The following is a 19,380-nucleotide window of genomic DNA, read 5'->3' on the forward strand; positions in this document are numbered from 1 at the left end:
CCGTTATTTTAGAAGCAACATAACTTTTAAGTCTTAATTTACCAAAGTTTAGATGTTCACATACATTCTCATGCCTTGGATGTGCTTGAATTGATCTTCACCATTAAATGTAAGTTTATTTTTGTTTTATATTCTCTTCGGTGCAATCAATCGAATATAGGAGTTACCGGTGAGATTCGGAGAGTACCTTATAGATGGCTTACCAACCTAATGATGGGCTAGATGCTGTCTAAGGCGTCGAATCTAAAAATCTCTCTTCACTCCGTCTAGCTCAATAAGAAATCATAAATCTGCAAAGCCCGACTGTTAGAATGATGGGATCATGACGTCATGGACAAATCTTAAACTAAACACCCTAAGAATGCTCCCACCAAATTTCACCCGAATCTGCTCAGTAGTTTTGGAATTATAGATTTTTGACCAATACGACACATTTTAGCCCTAATTTGCATATCACAGATGGGGATCATCACGTTAAGAATATATCTTAATCTAAACACCCCTTAGAATATTCCCACCAAATCTTAGCCCAATCTGTTCACTAATTTTGGAATCGTAGACTTTTGACCAAAAAGACATAGCCCTAATTTGCATATCACTGATGTACTTTTAAATCAAAGTTTTTTGACCAAAAATCACTCAAATCACACACTGGCAATAAGATCATTTTGATTTGAACAAATTCCACCAAATGTCATGGCAATTGGTCCAACGGTCTTTGACTTTTAGTTGTGCACACACACACACACACACACACACACACACACACACACACACACACGCACGCACGCACGCACGCACGCACAGTACAGGCAGACATACACTGTCAGACAGACAGACAGACAGACAGACAGGCTGACACTTTTCCATGCCTATAGCACCACTGAACCTAAGAAGCTCAGTTGTTCTAAAGATTAATCTCACAACGAACAAAACATTAAAGGGGGAATGCCACTCCGGAAAATAGCTATTTTGAAATTCATTCCACTGGTTGTGAAAAGTCATGCCATGATTTTACATCACATAAATTTCATTCAATTGCCAAGAAACATCAAATTAAAACTGTTTTATTCACCTCTGTTGTTCTAGCAGCAGTAAACTGTTGCCTCATGGGTCTTAGCATTAGATGAACAAGTATTCATGACTTTATCTGAAGGCAACAAGAAAAAATCAGGAATATACAGTCGCAGTGTACCGCTGCTAGAACAGAGATGAACAAGAGTATCAATTTGGTGTTACTTGACAAGTGAGGGAAATTTATGTGATATCTCATTGTGGAATCTAGACTGTCAACAGACGTCTTGATTTTTTTTTGTAATTTATCTTCAATACTATTGTCATTGAAATTAATAAAATTAAACATAACATGGTGTGTGGGACGTTCCATGAAGTCAAGTCGGATTATATTTTATGTGTTCGAATTCTCAGCGAGTAGCGCATGTTCTGTATGTGCATTGTACATGCTAACTATCACATTGTATGTTATAGGTTATGTATATGCACACAATTAGTATTTTAATAAAACATATTTTAGAAGGTTTTTTAAGAATACAACAAAATATAATCTGCATCTGATTACAGACTAAGTGAAATCGTGAAATGACTCTCCAGAACCAAAACTTAGTTTATGTAAATACCTTTATTTACTGGAGTGGCATGCCCCTTTAATAAACTTGCAAACACATTATAGAACCACAGAATAAACGACATCATGATGCTTGCTATCAGATCTTTATTCTGTCTAATAATATTCCGAATATATATGAGGATAGTCTGTAAACTGCAGTACTAATGAGCTTACAATAGAAAATTGATTATTCTTGAAAAAAATATAATTATCATCACTAGATCTGATGAAACGATCAAGTACATTTACTGTAGTATTTGAAAAACGGTATTCAAACACAAACAAGGTGGGAAACTCAAAACGAGTATGATATGACGTCATTTTCCCATGATCCTTTGCAGTGAAATGGTGGATTTCAGTTCAGTTCAACATTCATACTTTTTTGAAAAATCTAGACTTGATGTATGTTCTTTTACATTGTATTTCCAAGTAGAAAAAATATAGTTGTAGATTAAAAGTACCAAAACAAATCCTAACTTGTCTTTCTAAAACAAAAGATATGCGATTATTGTCTGAATATATATGATGTAAAATCTCTCAACTAAATCTTAGCATTTTGTAGTATAGCAAGAAGACTACTAACACCACGTAGATTTCTTTATCTATCGTGACTATTTAATGGTTTCCTTAATCCAGGAGATGAAGTTGCCAACACGAGCATACACGCCGTATGAATCCTCGTCAGCACATTGATCAGGGCGCCCCCACGAGACCGATCCGTACACATAATAACGGAACGTTTCTTCATCTTCAAACATCAAAGGTCCACCGCTGTCACCATGACAAGCGTCCCTTCCACCTGAAACAAAATTTAAAATCATGTAATTGTAGATGAAGTAAAAACCGTGTCATGACGACTATACAGAACCCAAAGTTCATGAAAATGCCTTTATTTCCTTTAAGGTATCTGGTTCCATCTATGTCTCCTTTAATACTTGCGTCCTAAACACTGAATTTACCCCTACCCCACCCCACCCAATCCCTACCGGTACCATGCACTCATTATATTTCTTAGTGTCAGTCAAATTTTCAAATCATAAAATTTCATAAAACATTATATTAACATTACACCTACCACCCTGATATCCAGCACAGACCATGTTATCCGTCACCTCCCACTCTGACCTTCTGTAGACTGTTTGGCAAATTGAGTGATTCGCCAATGGAACAAAGGTTTCCTGGAGAATATCAGAGCCTCTGACATCCCTGTTGAACGTTGCTCCCCATCCAATGACAGTAGCCAAGTCGTCTTCAGGTGGAGGTCTTTCAATCTCCCACGTTTCCTCAGAACCATCCTCTTTAATCGTCATCGTAGGAGGTAGGCATACTGGGCGAACATAGTCAGTAAAATCAATGGGAGAACTAAGACGAAGGAGTGCCAGGTCGGAATCAAAATTCGATAAATCATAATCGGGATGACGGACTATCTCGGCAACAGGTCTCTATGATGAGAGGGAAAAGAACAACAAAAATATCGTTATAAACAGTTTAATGTGTGTGGATGGGTGACACATGGGCTTATAATACATTTCGTTATGTTTCGTTTCATTTCGCTGATTATGTATACCATGACAAATTATCACACATGACAGTATAATAACACTGTACAACATAACATAACATAACATAACATAACATAACATAACATAACATAACATAACATAACATAACACAATGTAACTGTACCATTATAACAAAACATAAGACGCACATGACTCACATATACAACACATTCACATTCATTCAGTATATGTTACATTTGGTTGTATTTGGGGACTCGAGATATAAACAAGTAAGTTATTGCTTTGTACCTTTTGAACGTGCTGATCTTCCAATGCTCGTCTATGGACCCCAAGACTGACATTAAAATGTGTCAACGGCAACAACATTCCTCTCAGTCTGGCATCATCTTGCTCTGTTACACAATGTGCAGCAGTGAGGACCCATTCTTCGTTCAAGAGTGAACCACCACAAATAGCTCTATTTGATAAGATAGTGATTAATGTCACCCATGGCCAGGAACCTTTTACAGCGTTCTGTCCACCAAGGATACGGAGGCGTGACTTGGGATTCTGTAGGAACGATGTCTCTCCACATACTACAGAAGGAAATTAAAGCATATAATTAGGTGGGTATGTAAACGACAGGACCCCAGTTTAAAAACAAAAGTCAGAACTCTGATTCTCGAGGAGCCTTCGATGATCACAGGGGAGGGGTTGGGGGGTTAAGGGAGGGGTCATAATTTACTTGGACACATTGTGCTATCTAACGTTGCATTATTTTTTTATTTTAGCCTCCTATCGATGTCACTTGTTCCAAATACCATTACTGTAATATCCCACTGCTGCCACCATTGTGCTATAATATGAGAACAAATCAGTCAAATCACTGCTGACCACCATGCAGGGAATCAAATGTGAATTGTGATGTGACAAGAGGTGTGGGTGTCATATGGATGAATAGGCACCAATGTGGTAAGTTATTGGGGTGTGATGTGGTGGAGTGGGTGTCATATGGATGAACGGGCACCAATGTGGTAAGTTATTGGGGTATGATGTGGTGGAGTGGGTGTCATATGGATGAACGGGCACCAATGTGGTAAGTTATTGGGGTGTGATGTGGTGGAGTGGGTGCCATATGGATGAACAGGCACCAATGTGGTAAGTTATTGGGGGTGATGTGGTGGAGTGGGTGTCATATGGATGAATAGGCACCAATGTGGTAAGTTATTGGGGTGTGATGTGGTGGAGTGGGTGCCATATGGATAAACGGGCAACAATGTGGTAAGTTATTGGGGTGTGATGTGGTGGAGTGGAGATGTTGACCTAGGTCCAGACAATGTCGGTAGTACACCCATTTTACGTTCTGGCCTTCAGCTCTGCCAATTCTGAGGCGCTAGGCTAGGCCATGTCATCGGAACCACATGTGCACAATTATTTTTCCCCACCTAATTAGTATACACATTGATGATAAACAAAGTGTATAGGAACAATGATCAAATGGAAGGTACTAGTCACTTTACATCTGGTAAATTTACTTATTTGGAACTGTGTATCCTGGTTTTATCCTTCCGTTAACATGGTTAACAAATCAGTAAAATTCCACTGTCATTTGCAGAATATGGTAATCAAGAACTACAATGGCTACATTACAGAAAATAGTAGTAGTACTCACTTGGTTTACAGTAGGGAGTCACACCTGACCATAGAGCGTCACTCCCACACTCTCGAAAACTAGAACCATCCAGTTCATAAAAGTCATCACATCCATAGACCACAACATTGGTATAAGTGAAATTGTTATCACTATAAGATCTAACATAACCGTTTGTGATGTTGTCAGGATGACCACAGTTCACAACTAATGATAGAGAGGAAGGGAAGAGGGGGTCAGACACATAGTGTAACACATGGAAATTAAGACTACATATTCGGTCTTCAAATACCTACTACCTTGGCTGTGAGACTACAGCACTAATTTGGTGATAACTTTTCGTTAAAATATCATTCCCAATATTTTTTGTTATTCTCTTGATTTATCCACTGAACTTCGAATTATTCCGAATTATACCAAATTTTAGAAATGTAAAGAAGGAAATGAATACGCACAACAAATAGTGACAGAGATATTCATGTTCATTGTTTGAATAAAATTAAAACTTTCTTTTAAAGGCCAGGTCGGGTAAGGATTGAAATATTAATAATAAAAACAAATGTCTGGTAATGTTGTATTAAAGGTTTGTCCTGAACACGCGAGTGTTGATAATCTTATGTAATTCAACATAGGATTGCCTTGTCGTATTGTGTTGTATTGTGCTGTGTTGTGCTGTGCTGTGTTGTGTTGTGTTGTGTTGTGCTGTGTTGTGTTGTGTTGTGTTGTGTTGTGTTGTGTTGTTGTGTTGTGTTGTGTTGCGCTGTGTTGTGTTGAGTTGTGTTGTGTTGTGTTGTGTTGTGTTGTGTTGTGCTGTACTGTGCTACATGTGCTGTGTTGTGAAGTGTCTTGCGATTTGTGTTATGTAGTTAATACATTAATTCTCTATTAATGACATATGACTTACTTTGACAGTGTGGTTGTACTCCAGTCCATGTGCCATTTTCAGTACACATCCGGGTTTCAGAACCGACCAGATAGTAACCACGGTTACATATGAACTGTACATACTCTTTAAAGACAAAATTACTGCCGGACATCTCAGAATGGAGCGGCGCCGTCAACGTTGGACAAGGTTGCGCTGGTAAACAGAAAAGATTTGCTGATAAACGCTAAGACGAAAAGCATGAACGCCGTGCACGATAAATTGCTTAATGAAAATTAATGTCCCCAGGACAGTTGCAACTAGTGGCAGTTTATTAGCACAGTGTTACGCGGCCAACGGTAGTACGGACAAATAAACCAAGAACCTAGCATCTTACCTGTTACACTGTACCTGGCCTTAAAACCCCTTAAATCGCCCGAATCATCAGAATGGAATATTATTTTCATCACATGACTGGGAGATGTTATGGTAGCTGGTAAGTTGTCAACGCCATTCTCTCCACAAAATGGACCTAGTATCTCATTACCGGACAATATCTGAACATTAAAAAAAAATGAATGAAATATATACACGTGTGGAATGTTATAAAAAATCTATTTTTAAAGAAATAACAATAATTCAAGAATTTCAATACGACAGGTCATATTCAGAAGTTCGTCTAGACTGTAAGATACGTCGGGTTATTCAGCCCTATCATACTAAACTTTGTCAAGAGTCATACAAGCCAGGTTGAAGGCATTCAAAAAAAAATATGGGCCTTATACATGGTCGATCTGTGTCAAGACAACACAACACAATGTCTACGTCATGGGATCAGTGGCGCTTAAAACCTTCCAAATTCTCAATATTTTTGCCGATTTTTCATAAATTATGCTTGAGGAGGAATAATTTTACTGTGTATTTCCAAATATTTCTCTAAACTCAGACTGAAAATACTCGTGACCCAAGAGTTATGTAACAACTCGTATATCGACTCGTAGTGACAAGACCCCTTAGGTCACTCGCATTTACTTTTGCTGAAGGAACAAACAAATAAAATATGGAAAATTTAATATAATTATCGACTGAACATTATCTAAATAATACCTTCACATAATCATACGGACACGGTTCATCGGGATGAATTTCAACATCAAAGTCTTCAAATTCCAAATTGATGACGTAGCCCTTTTCAACATCGATGGTCCAATCACATTCGGAATTCTTCGGATACAGCTTCGGATAATCTGGTGTCTGAATAACTCCCGAGATCCCAGTCAACTTGTTGTTAGCACATTCCACTGAAATATGACGGTTTTTAAAAAAGAAATTAGTTACATATATAGTATATATGTTTATCACATAAGCACGTGCATATCTTCTACTGTGTGACGTCAAACAGGGCAGATCAAAAACGCATATCATCCCTGTTCTACCAAACTTTTTTCTCGGTTCGAGTGTTCCTGCTATGCTACGATCACGTTGTCGTAATAATTATGTACTTTCAAACCGTAAATGCACACATTACTTTACATACATCATTGGGTGGCATGAGTCCGATACGCAGAGGTACTTTTATTTTTATTGAACAGATTTTATTCTATCTAAAAATCATGTAGATTATCGATAATAATTCGTATGTAGGCTCGCAGCCGGTTTGATTTTCCATCGAGCTCAAAGCTCCGAACGCGAACGTAATCCTGAGCTAATATACACTAGTAATTAAAATGTCGGAACAAAAATCGCATTCAGACAAGTTTACTTACGTTTTACAGCTAAATTTGATATAACATGTACATCGCTAGGGTCGCTAGGTCATAACCAATCATTTTGGTCGAGCAACCACGGCACACGTACAGTGTATACGTACCTGCACGTATGGTTGACCTCGCAACAGGTCACGCGATTACGTAATTTGCATAGCCATCGGACGCCATTTTTGATACGCGATGAAGAATAAAGTGCGATGAAAAGATGTAGTATTCGTAAAATTCAATTCAATGGAGGAAATATGTGGAAAAACTTAATTATGTGATAAATATATAATCCCATGAAATCAATGTTAGTTTTATGTCATACTGTGCCTCGTATGATTCCGCGGACTACAAATTCTCGCCTACCGACTCGAATTTGTATTAGTCCGCGGAATCACATATACAATAGAAAGACTGAAATGGCAGCCGAAATATGTCGTCAGATCAAGAAAGGGAAGAACTACGTAAATGCATTCATAATAAAATATTTAAATTTGATGGTGTTGTCTGAAACAATTAGTTTTGGCCAATTATCATTACGGTATTTGAGTGTCCTAGATAATGAGAGACATTACATGTAATCGATGGCTAGTAACATGTCAAGTATGAGGGCCTGAAAGATCTTTCATTATTGTGTATGATACAGCCGTGTGTTTAACAGCGCCAACAACGTCCAATCTTTCAGTCTACATGCACACAGGCACATACAATCGATTCTCTGGGAGTGGTATATTTTATTACACCACAGTTTAACAAAAAAACTAACAGGGTCATGTTTTAGAGAAAGGCGATGCTCGTTTGTGGGGGTCACTTTTTTTTGAAAACAGTATCGGGTCACCTTAATAGATTTCTCCCGCCTGTAATTACTGAAGGCTCCCTTACATAACACGTAATTATAACTTGCCTGTGCATATCTTCTGGTCCGTGTCCAGTATGAATTCTGGTCGACATGAACAGTAAAAGTCACCAGGGACATTATGACAGAAGTGTTCACATCCACCATTCTCATTGCTACATTCGTCAATATCTGTTAATGACAAGTACAAAACATCAATTTAGTGAAAGGGGAACAATATGCGAGGCTGCATGCAATTCATCCATACATTGTATCAAGTGTATATCATGGTATCGAGCGCCCTCTCTATAGCGGAGTTTAAAATTTGGCAGATCTGGCTTGATCTACTGCGGTCAGTCTGGAAATTCTCACTAAAGACTTATTTTCGCTGGAAATCAAAAATGTGAAAATAGGTAGTGACTAAAATTCTCCACTGTACATATACAATGCAAAATGATTATTAATTCGTAAAATTAGTGCTTAAAAACAAGCCGAAGTCTGTAAAATCGCAAAATGTTCTAGTGTCAAAAGGTCTAAGTTAGCCTGCTAAACGATAGGATCTATGGCAGGCTAGACACTGGAGCGATGTATTATGGGAAATGAAAATTGATAGGATGTAGCTTTGTGTGAATATCATTGTTCCAAGAGATGTAAAACTCCTAAAATTGTTTAACATAATCTTACCTTCTGCGTAGTAATGTGCCTTAAAACCGATGTAATTCTCAGGGTTTGAGTAGTCTGAACGAAATACCACTCTCATACGGTTGCTAGGAGACCAAACAATAAGGTCTGCAAGTGGTTTTGGTAAGTCTACGTCCTTTCTCCCACAGAGTCTTGTGATTTCTTCACTATTTGCAGTTACCTAATCAACCAAATTATGCAAAAGTGTTGAAGGATCTCAGTATTTTATAGTACTAGAACTGAACAAAATTTTTGCTGGTTGCGCAGTAAATGGTCTCAGTGAACTACAGTAATTAAGGTATTGTTGGTCTACGGAGGATGCATGCCCCGACCAAAATTTAGGTTCAACTGGGGCTGGAGAAATTACCCAACCATGATATAAAACATATGTAATTCGAAATCTCTCTAGCTCTAGGTGATAACAGAATGATTCAAATTAACGTTCACCCTTCAATGGTGCATTGTATCACAGTGATTATAGGAAATGTGCCATTATGCTTGCTATAGTTTTAAGTCCAGTCTCCATGTACGGCACGCCCTCAACGGTTGCTAAATAATTGCTACAAACGGCGAATGTAGCCAGCGATGGTCATCTGTAACCGTTGAGGTCGTACTATACTAGGATATTAGCGCAAATGTTGTAAATGCATGGTCAAAACAAATAGTTTAGCGAAAGTAGGCAAGCTGTGATAGCGTCTAATGCCACGCGTATAGATGTATTGCTCAAAATGTAATTAAACATGCTCGTCCACATTGAGCAATGAATATAGATGAGATCATACATCAAATTGCTCACATTAATCTCCAATTATGACATAGATGTTATTTATGACTGTGGGGTTAATGGCATGGACCTTCTCCGGGTTGAAAATATCAAATTCTGCAATGAACCTTTCCCAACTGACCTGCACTGAATCATATTCGCAGTTTTCTGTCACCTCCAGATCGAATTCGGAGAAATAGAGACCAATGCGATATCCAGATGGTACTTCAATATTCCAGACCTTTTCCTGGTTGTCATCATATCCTTGGGGGTAATTGGGTGATTCAAAATATCCACCAAGACCTGACAAAGTGACGTCAGCGTTAACTGTACACGTCACACACAGGAAATGCATTAGTACGCAGAGAGCTGGAATGGTGCCCTGCAGTTTGTTGAACCTGTTCGGAAATAATGTATGTTGAGGGGAGACACACCATACGTTCTTCCACCTCCCCTTTCTAGCTACATAATCATGCAGAACTCAGTTGGATCAATTATCGATTCTAACTCTTCTTACTAAATTTGCCAAAATTGAGGAGGGGATCTGGCATCATTGCAATTGCTGAACTTCATTTTCGCACTTCTAACCAAATTTAGACAGTTCTGGGTTTGATGTGTTCACTACGTTTTTAAATAGCATCGATTGTAGTGATGTAACCGCTACAATTTTCATCATGGTGACGTCATATTAACGTGTTGACGTCACACTTGTGAACCACAGACAAGTAAGACTTACTTGTCTGTGTGTGCACGTACGTTGGAGGGGGGGGGGGGGCTTTTGGCCTAAACGAACAAAGTTCATTTTATTGAGCTTGTGTGACATTGTGCGATAGTCCCTTAGTAGAAGACATTATTGGTTATTTCTATCGTGACCTTTGAACTTTTGATATGAAACAGTATACCACATTGATACTTCCCTTTCACTAGCATGACATTTTACGAGTACTTCACAACAGGGGACAACATTTCCGAGAATTGTTTTTCTTTGCCTCTGTAGATTATCTGGCTATACTAACAAGTTCCATAATAATCTATATGTGAAAATAATTGTTTTTATTATGTATATGTCGACACCCACAATATAATTTGTATGTAGATATATACGGACCCAGATCTGGACTGTAGCCCCTGAGGGGGCCCAAATCTGGACTGTAGCCCCTGAGGGGGAACGCCACTGTGGGAAGGGGGGGGGGCATTTTTGTTAACTTTGAGTTCTGATAATCGTTTAATAATTCTACGTCGCTTACACGCGATTAGGGAGAAACTCCGTGGTTGTTTCATTTGAAAGTAACATTACGAGTTGTTCGCCGAAAATATGTATGTTAAGCTATGGTTGAATTTCGAAATTCCGGTTCCAACTAAGATGTATTGCGTGAGACGACTGTCACTTATATTGTTAACGTTAGGCTTGTTAGTTGAACTCAGACCACTAAAATCTTTTTAGTGGTCTGAGATTTGAAATAACATTTTCATTGTGAAATGATGGAAAGACAAGTTAAACTCTTTAATTATGAGTGATTTTTTTAGAACAAAGACACCATGCCATTACAAGGATTTTAATGATGAAGATAGGGTACGGTCAGGTGACAACCACTCCCCTGATCATGAATACGGAGTGCAAACCCCCTGTGCGAATACATGGCGAGATGTACGATGCGTCTTAAGCTTGGAACAGACAATTATAATGTCAACAGCCCCCCCCCCACACACACACACACAACACACACACACACACACACGCACGCACGCACGCACGCACGCACGCGCACACACACACACACACACACACACACACACACCACATGCATGCACACATACTTCACTGTGTCCGAATACTGAGTCAAGTTATCACGTTACAATGTAAATTATCTACAGCTGTCTTATAAAAAACTCTATCCAAGCAACTCATAGCAACTTTATATATTGACAACTATTGTTAAATACAGAGCACATCCCATTAGACGTCACATGACTTCTTATAACACGTAGACGTTAGTGCTTTACTGAGAAATATATGACGTTAGTTAGTCAGTAACCAAACAGTTCATACATGTGCTCTGGTGTTTTGATAACGCGGAATTACAGGTTATTAGTAGAGAGAAAATATTCAAGCAAGTCATCACGAAAACAACACGGCCATTATTGGAGAAAATAGAGTCGATGGTATGGCTCAGGGTAGCTATTGCTACTGGATAACGTATTAATTATGAATGTAAAAGTTTTTCAACGTTAAACCTCACCTCCACACGCCGCTCCTCATTTTGGATCCCTTTACGTCGTTTAGTAAATATGTAGTGTAGTGTTGCCCGCCAAAAAATAGAAAACTGAGAATCGGTCAACCCTGTGTCCCCTCGTCAGCGAACAGCAAAAACTGTTGCAATCGAGATGATCAGTGAACTTTGACAGTGAAACATTATACTTCGTTCTCACTTCTATTTTCCCAACATAGCGGAAGTTCTATTTTAATAGTAACTGAAAGCGGAATTCGAAGAGAGTTTGTGGTCAAGAATTGTGATAAGTTTTAGCTTCCTTGCGTTCTCCTTCTGAAATTTCCTACGTTGTTATCTTTCGTAAGGAAGGTTAGGGATGAAAGGTGTGTGTGTTGTGTGTGTGTGTGTGTGTGTGTGTGTGTGTGTGTGTGTGTGTGTGTGTGTGTGTGTGTGTGTGTGTGTCAGTGTGTGTGTGTGTGTGTGTGTACGTCTGTATGTTTGTATCATCATTTTTCTAAACAAACGGCTGCCTCAATGCAAACAAAATTTGGTGCACAAATTCTTTCTGGTAATAGCTAGAACTGATTAGGTTTTGGTAAACACTTCATGAATATTAATGAGTTATATACATAATTGTAATTTTCGGTAATTAGGCTGTATCTTAAGAATGCACATTTTATTATAGTAAGACCGAAATATTATTTGTTCGGTATTACTATAACATCTGACCTAAATTTGCCAAAATTAAGCTTTGAAGTAGAGGGTCAACATGATATCAATATTAACCAATTCTAGAATCCAAAATGGCCACCGAGTTGAGAAAAGATTGTCGAATTCCTTCTTTACAACAAGGTGACCAAAATTTCTTGCCATATTTCAAAAAGTGTTAAAGACAAACTTACAAAGTTTTAAGAGATTTAATAAGAACTTTGATTTTTCAGAGAAATAGGGAACTTGCAATCCAGACTGAGCATGCTCAGACGCAAAGGATTATGGGATTATCTGTGGTTATCTTAATATCTAATCTGGAGCTACCAATAAAAAACGCTCCAACAAATTGTCAGGGTAACTATGAATTGATCATTCGCAGTTGCAAACAATGTAACAGTATTGTTTAAAATACCAATTCATTAGTATTTATTATCACATTCCCCATGATGCAACATTCAACATGGCGGGTTTGCAAGTTTCCTATTGATACATGAGGTGTAATTAAAAGGTCACCCATTAACCGGTCAAAGGTCAACCATCTGATTATGTTATTGTCTCAGTTTAAACCAAAACTTCTTTGACTTCCCGGCATCCGAGAGGCTGCAGTGGCGTCTGGGTAAGCGAGACTACGTTTGCTGGTCGAAGTTCAACCATTCACAAAAGGTCAAATATTTACCGGTCAAAGGTCAACTATTTACCAGTCGAAGGTCAGATCAGTATCTTTCATTCTCTCCTTGTACAGTAATTCAAATTCTTCATTTTGTGCCACAGTGAAATGGTTCTCCCAGTCACCAACGATACCTGAAAACATATGATTTAATATTCGTAAAATGTACTAGTTTCGATTACCCAGACTCTAATTGCTTGGGGCTCTGCCAACGAGACCTCTCCAAGCGTTCTCGTCTGGGTCGTATCATAGAAGAGCCCCAAGCGGTGAGGGTCTGGGTAACCAAGACTATAAATGTATTAACCATGTGTACAAAGCAATAACTGGGATTATTTGTAGTTGTAGTGAGACGTAAACTGGAGAGACAGGACGTTTGGGGAGGGTCCCCGTACAAGGCAGGATCTAGTAACCAGGTAACCTAGACAAGATGTGGTTAAAAACAATTTAACGTTCTTTTTAAACAATTTATCTTATCAATGGAAATGACATCATATCTCCCATAATGCACTTTTCAAAATGGCAGTTTTGCTACTTCCTTTTGGAACAGCACCTTTCATGAGAAGGGCGATACCCTATATTCATGCCATTATATGGGATTTGTCACAGGTTGCACAGAATGTTGAACGAATTGACTCTCCATTATCATGATGGTGATACATAGCATAAACTCTCCACTGTCTATGGTACAAGGTAAAGTTTTTGACTCGTCTGTAAAGTACTACTAGTATATGCCGTGGCGGGGTGCACTCAATCAAGCATCGGTCAACCCCTTGACCATTGAAGGTGGAGTGACACAATGCAGTTTTCCACTTGTTGGATCACAGATAACTAACACAGTTAGTTATCTGTGGTTGGATACAAGACGTTATATCCGCTGAACCATGTGAACTTGTCTTAGATACATGTAATATAAAATTGGCCATTGCTCTATAGTAGCCGCAGTATCATGAAAGCATGACCAGGAGATAGCTAGTTCCACGTACACATGGAATGTATGGTTTGTAGTAGTAACTTACCTTTTCGTATAAATGGACTAATTTTGCTATCAATAATTGCTCTATTAAAGGTATACTCTTTCTTCTCTCTGCCTTTCATACTTTTAAATGATGTTTCTTCAACGACTCTATTGAGGAAATCGTCAGATATAGGCCTGTCGATGTGTTCAGCGATTTGACGTACAGCTTTATGAGGATCCTGAAAGTTGAAAACGAGGCCCATATGATAACAACCGGCTGTCGTCAAAATACTTTCCCACCAAATTTCATTCTCATTTATTTGGAAGGTAAATTTCTAAAATGTTAAGTTCGTAGTCTGTCCGTTTGCAATTGTAAAACTGTCCATCTGGTTGTACACCAGACTAAGTCTAAATCCGTGTGCTCCTGAGCGAACATACGAGTATTGGCATTTTTTTAGATTATATCCCATTCCTCCTTTAGGCTGAAAGTACACCGTGACTGGGCGCTCTCTCACATCGGTGAGGGAGGAATGAAACGATGTAATTAATATATTACAGTTTAATTCATCCTTATAAGAACACCACTCCGGGAAATTTGAACTTTCAAGGCATTTATGTAAACTTTGGGTTATGGAGAATCATTTCATGATTTTACATCGCATAAATTTCGTGCAACTGCCAAGAAAACCAAATGAAACGTTGTTTCAATTTGGTATGGTGCATGGTAATCGCGCGAAAATTGTGTGACGTAAAATCATGAACTGACTCTCAAGAACCCAAAGTTTAAAAAATTGACGTTATTTCAAGGAGGTGAAGAAAATTTCATCAAAACATCAGACCTCTTTCAAGATCCAAAATGTCAAAGATAATTTAGTAAAAACGACGGTCCGTCAGTTTGACATTTCACAATCAAATATAATTGTGTTATATTTCCTTATAAAAATAGTTGTTGACTTACCCTTTTCATGTCTTCATATTTCAGATAAAGTACATTAGGGTGGTCTTTATATTTCCACCATCCTATCACGTGATCAAACCAATCACCGAATGACACTGAAGTAGAAAATGATTGTTGAATCAGCTGAGTGAGCGTACTTTTTGTAGCTGTATACATGATAAATCAAATCGAATTGTAGGTCTGTACCCAAACATCAGCGCCCTCGACGGTGTCACGTTTTAAACCTGTTATTGCAATACTAATGGATAAGATCAACCACTGACTGACATGTACAAAGTATGTTTACTTGAGGAAAAAATATCCCAATTGGAACTAGTACAACTTTAATTCATTTTTATGAAACTTCTATCTCACCTTGTTTATTCATGAACATTTGTAAAAATTCCTCCCAAGGTCCCTTATAAAATCCATGGACTGAAGTACTACGATAGAAATGATAATAAGAAACTGCTGTGTCCTTTGGATTTCTTGCAATGTAAATTATCTGTAGAATGAGATAATAAGAAGTCATTATTATCATCATCATTATCATCATCATCATCATCATCATCATCATCATCATCATCATCATCATCATCATCATCATCATCATCATCATCATCATCATCATCATCATCACCATCATCATCATAAATGGATTAACGTCATGACCAATATGGTAAACATGAAACAATACATGTGAATACGACAAAATACACGACTTTGCTAAACTTTAAATTGAAATCGAGGCTGTTGACCTTCAAATGAAAACGAGGCTGTTGACCCCTGAGATGAAAACGAGGCTATATGCGTTGACCCCCCCCTCTCTCTCTCTCTCTCTCTCTCTCTCTCTCTCTCTCTCTCTCACACACACACACAATAACAAATCTCGTACTGATAATAACTTTCACGGAAGTGGTTCATAGGTGACTTACTTTCGATTTGTTGAAAATCTGCATTGGTAAAAGTTTAACAGGTAGATGAGACTTGATATGCCGTGGTGACTTGAGATTATTCATGACATTGATACCAGTCAAACCACGTAGTAAGTGAGGAGGTGATATAGGAATGTACCTTGCCAAAGATGTTGGCAGGTATCCTGCAAGTCTCCCAAGAGTTTGAGACAAAACCCATATCCATATATACGCTCTGAAAGTGAATGAAACGTGATAATTTATTAACTATCCAACAGGCATTGCCCAATAACAGGAGGAATGTTCAGTGTTAGTACAGGAGGAAACCGGAATACCCGAGGAAACCCTGCGTTGTTCAGTAGAGTCAAACTGAACTACACTCTTCTTACTTACAGCGTAATTATTCCTCGTCTTGTTCAAGCCTGCACTTCTAAAGATTGTTGAGAAAAGCTGAAGGATGATGAGAGAGAGAGAGAGAGAGAGAGAGAGAGAGAGAGGGGGGAGGGAGGGAGGGGGGAGAGACGGAGAGAGAGAAGACAGGATGGACGGAAGGAGATTGTGCCCCCAGATTCATCACTTTTTGCAGCAAAATGTCAGTGGGATCGAACAGTGACAGTAGAGTAGAGTGGAGTGGGGTGGGTGGAGCGGAGTAGAGTAGAGTAGAGTAGATGATAACATTAGACAACTTACGGCAACCCAAATTGTTTTTTGAATTCCATGAATGGCGCCCTCAACAGTAAAAGTTCCTTTCTGGCAAGTTCAGGGTTATCGGAATTCATAAGTAAAGAAACTATCTCCTGAGTCCATGTCGTGCCTAGTAAATAGGAAATACACACACAAAAATAATCAAATAAATGACAAGCTGTAAAATCAGGCAAAATTATTAAGTAAATGCGTAAAATGATATAGCTTTAAATTTCAAACCAAAGTTAGTATATATAATACATATTTCATGCATGCATCTGCAATTGATGTGACCCTTATCATCCATGCATGCTGAAAGCTGCATTAGCTGGAACTGGAAAGGTTTTTTTTTAAAGAAATGTTTTGTACAATAACATACTCGTAATACCGTACACCATGAATAGTATTACATCACCTATGCAGTCGTATACATGATAAACCAAATTGATACTTTGGATCCATACCCAGAAATCAGCGCCCGCAACGGCGATTAAGATTACCATACTGCCTATTTCTGTGCTGCTTATAATCGACCATAGACTGTAAGATACGTCGTGACGTGTCGCCCTCACCGGCCTCCTCTTACCTGATGTTTGAGGGCGCCCCGTCACGGCGTACCTTACAGACTAAATCGACCACTGAGGAACATGCACAATGTTTAATTATTGTCCGCCGTCCGCGGCGTCCTTGCATGCCTTACACATACTATCTAAAACCCAGAGCAGGCCGGTGAGGGCGGAGCGACACGACGTGTACTGAATATGGTAGCGTTCGAAATTATCTCTCCAATCATTTCAGCTTAAATATTGAATGCAGTGTAACAACTATCATTGACACGACGCTAGATCAAGTCCATTCTCCATTCATATTATAAATTTCAATATCGCAGAGCCAATATTCATTCTGTACACCACAATTTGGAGAAGTATACATCCGGGTATTCATAATGCTAGCTCAAGTTCTTTTCAGCTTTTTAGGGATTCAAATTAAATTTAGATTATCTGAATTAGAAGGAAGTACGTTCTGTTATTTCTGAGAAAGTCTCATTTTTTTGTTTCATTCTTTTTTAGTCTTGTCATTGTTTGTCTTTTCAATATTATTTGGTTTCTTGTTCATGTATTGCATACAACTGTTCTAATTATTCCTCGACTCTATAGATTTTTATGTTCTACGAGGACAACGTCATTTACAAAAAAATAAAAATCTTTGTTCCTTTTTTTAAAACTTCTTTTTGTGTTAAAGGTAATGTTTATAGTATTGTTTATCCTGGTTTTTGTGTCTGACTTACTGAATATAAAATCAAGACATCAGTCAACCAGTTAATATTTATTGTCTGTTGCAACCCCTACGGTGTGGTAGTTAAACTGTAGACGCCCTAATCTAGCACAGTGACACTTTGTGTTATTTCAGGGTCTTTACTTAATACTAATTAACATCAAGTAATTATACATCAATCTATACACAACTTTGGAAGATGTTGGACAACTTGAAGACCCCCAAAATGTGTGACTCGCTATAACAAAAGTTACGATCCCAAACAAAAAGTTATTACCTGACTTAGGATAAGTTATCACGAAAACGTCGCCATCACGTATTTCCACGCTCTCTGGAGTTTCTAACAGATCTCTGTTGACATATCCCCCACAAAGGACACCTTTGTACACGTACTGTCCGTCGATTTTGTGGGGACCATTCTCTGGCATTGCGTCTGAGTCCGCCATCGTATAGCAAAGTGAATGAGTTGAACACGTTCGTACACTTCACGGGTTTCGGGTTTAAACGTCTGCGTGGCACATGAGTCAGCAACTATGAATGTTTGAGGATGAACGTCCTACAAGTACATATTACGTCATTGCAGTTTATCCGTTAAAAAGTCAACATGATTGCAGACATTGATTAGATATATTAAACACGATACACAAGTCTTCCACCCATACAGTCACTTGTGAACTAATATTCCATTCCAGGATGGTGAAATTCTAGTCTAGGATGATCATAATACAAAATAATAACGTTACGATATTCAAAAAATGCCGTTACTGGTGACTATTTCCGATAATCTTTACTGCACAACATTCCCTAGAAAACATGATATTATACAAAAATACAGAAATAAATATAATCTCATATGGGGTTATACTTCCATGGATATAATATATATTCACTAAAAATTCGGGGAAAAAAATATTTTTATTTGTCCATACTTGTGGTTATTTCGGAACTGATCCAGATCGAAGCCTACTGTGGATGGTGATTTAAATACAGATTACAGCAATTCGAATCAGATCGTGATCAGGCCTGGTGTGGACAGGCGTACCGGCTCGAGGGTTGCCGTACTCGAGTGAATTAGTTTGATAATAAGTAATCCGAATCGAAGCTGGTATATGTGTGGACAGGTACGCAAATGTAATTCAAATCGAATCCATCTTTCATTTATTTGTTTAGTGTAGAAGGAAAGTGGATTCGATGCGGATTGAAGTGATCTGGATCAGTTTAATTCAGTTTGGATCCGGATCAGATATGGACAGCAGAGCTTTATGTTTGCGCATCTACTTTGGCCATGGAGACCAGTCGGCTGTCTAGTCTGGTGGAGGTGTACATTTGTAAATCGTAATGATACCGTATAG

General features: G+C 38.4%; 2 protein-coding genes across 2 annotated transcripts; both read right to left on the reverse strand.

Moving 5' to 3' along the window:
* Positions 1 to 1,712: 1,712 nt before the first annotated feature.
* On the reverse strand, positions 1,713 to 12,068 carry LOC144451328 (mannan-binding lectin serine protease 1-like). Its single transcript, XM_078142134.1, has 11 exons — positions 11,916 to 12,068; positions 9,818 to 10,073; positions 8,916 to 9,093; positions 8,301 to 8,423; positions 6,750 to 6,943; positions 6,040 to 6,199; positions 5,685 to 5,858; positions 4,802 to 4,987; positions 3,439 to 3,725; positions 2,703 to 3,069; positions 1,713 to 2,426 (listed from the first exon to the last, which is right to left on the reverse strand). Exons 1-11 carry the CDS (start codon positions 11,933 to 11,935, stop codon positions 2,239 to 2,241), a joined length of 2,133 nt encoding a protein of 710 aa, XP_077998260.1. The 5' UTR covers positions 11,936 to 12,068; the 3' UTR covers positions 1,713 to 2,238.
* A 1,051-nt stretch (positions 12,069 to 13,119) lies between these two features.
* Positions 13,120 to 18,474, reverse strand: LOC144451720 (sulfotransferase 1 family member D1-like). The gene is made up of 7 exons (XM_078142624.1): positions 18,306 to 18,474; positions 16,760 to 16,883; positions 16,091 to 16,304; positions 15,531 to 15,660; positions 15,177 to 15,271; positions 14,280 to 14,457; positions 13,120 to 13,397 (listed from the first exon to the last, which is right to left on the reverse strand). The coding sequence occupies exons 1-7, from the start codon at positions 18,472 to 18,474 to the stop codon at positions 13,291 to 13,293; spliced, it is 1,017 nt and encodes a 338-aa protein (XP_077998750.1). The 3' UTR covers positions 13,120 to 13,290.
* Positions 18,475 to 19,380: the final 906 nt, after the last annotated feature.

The sequence above is a fragment of the Glandiceps talaboti genome, chromosome 21 (genome assembly GCF_964340395.1).
Source record: "Glandiceps talaboti chromosome 21, keGlaTala1.1, whole genome shotgun sequence".
Taxonomy (NCBI): Eukaryota; Metazoa; Hemichordata; class Enteropneusta; family Spengelidae; genus Glandiceps; species Glandiceps talaboti.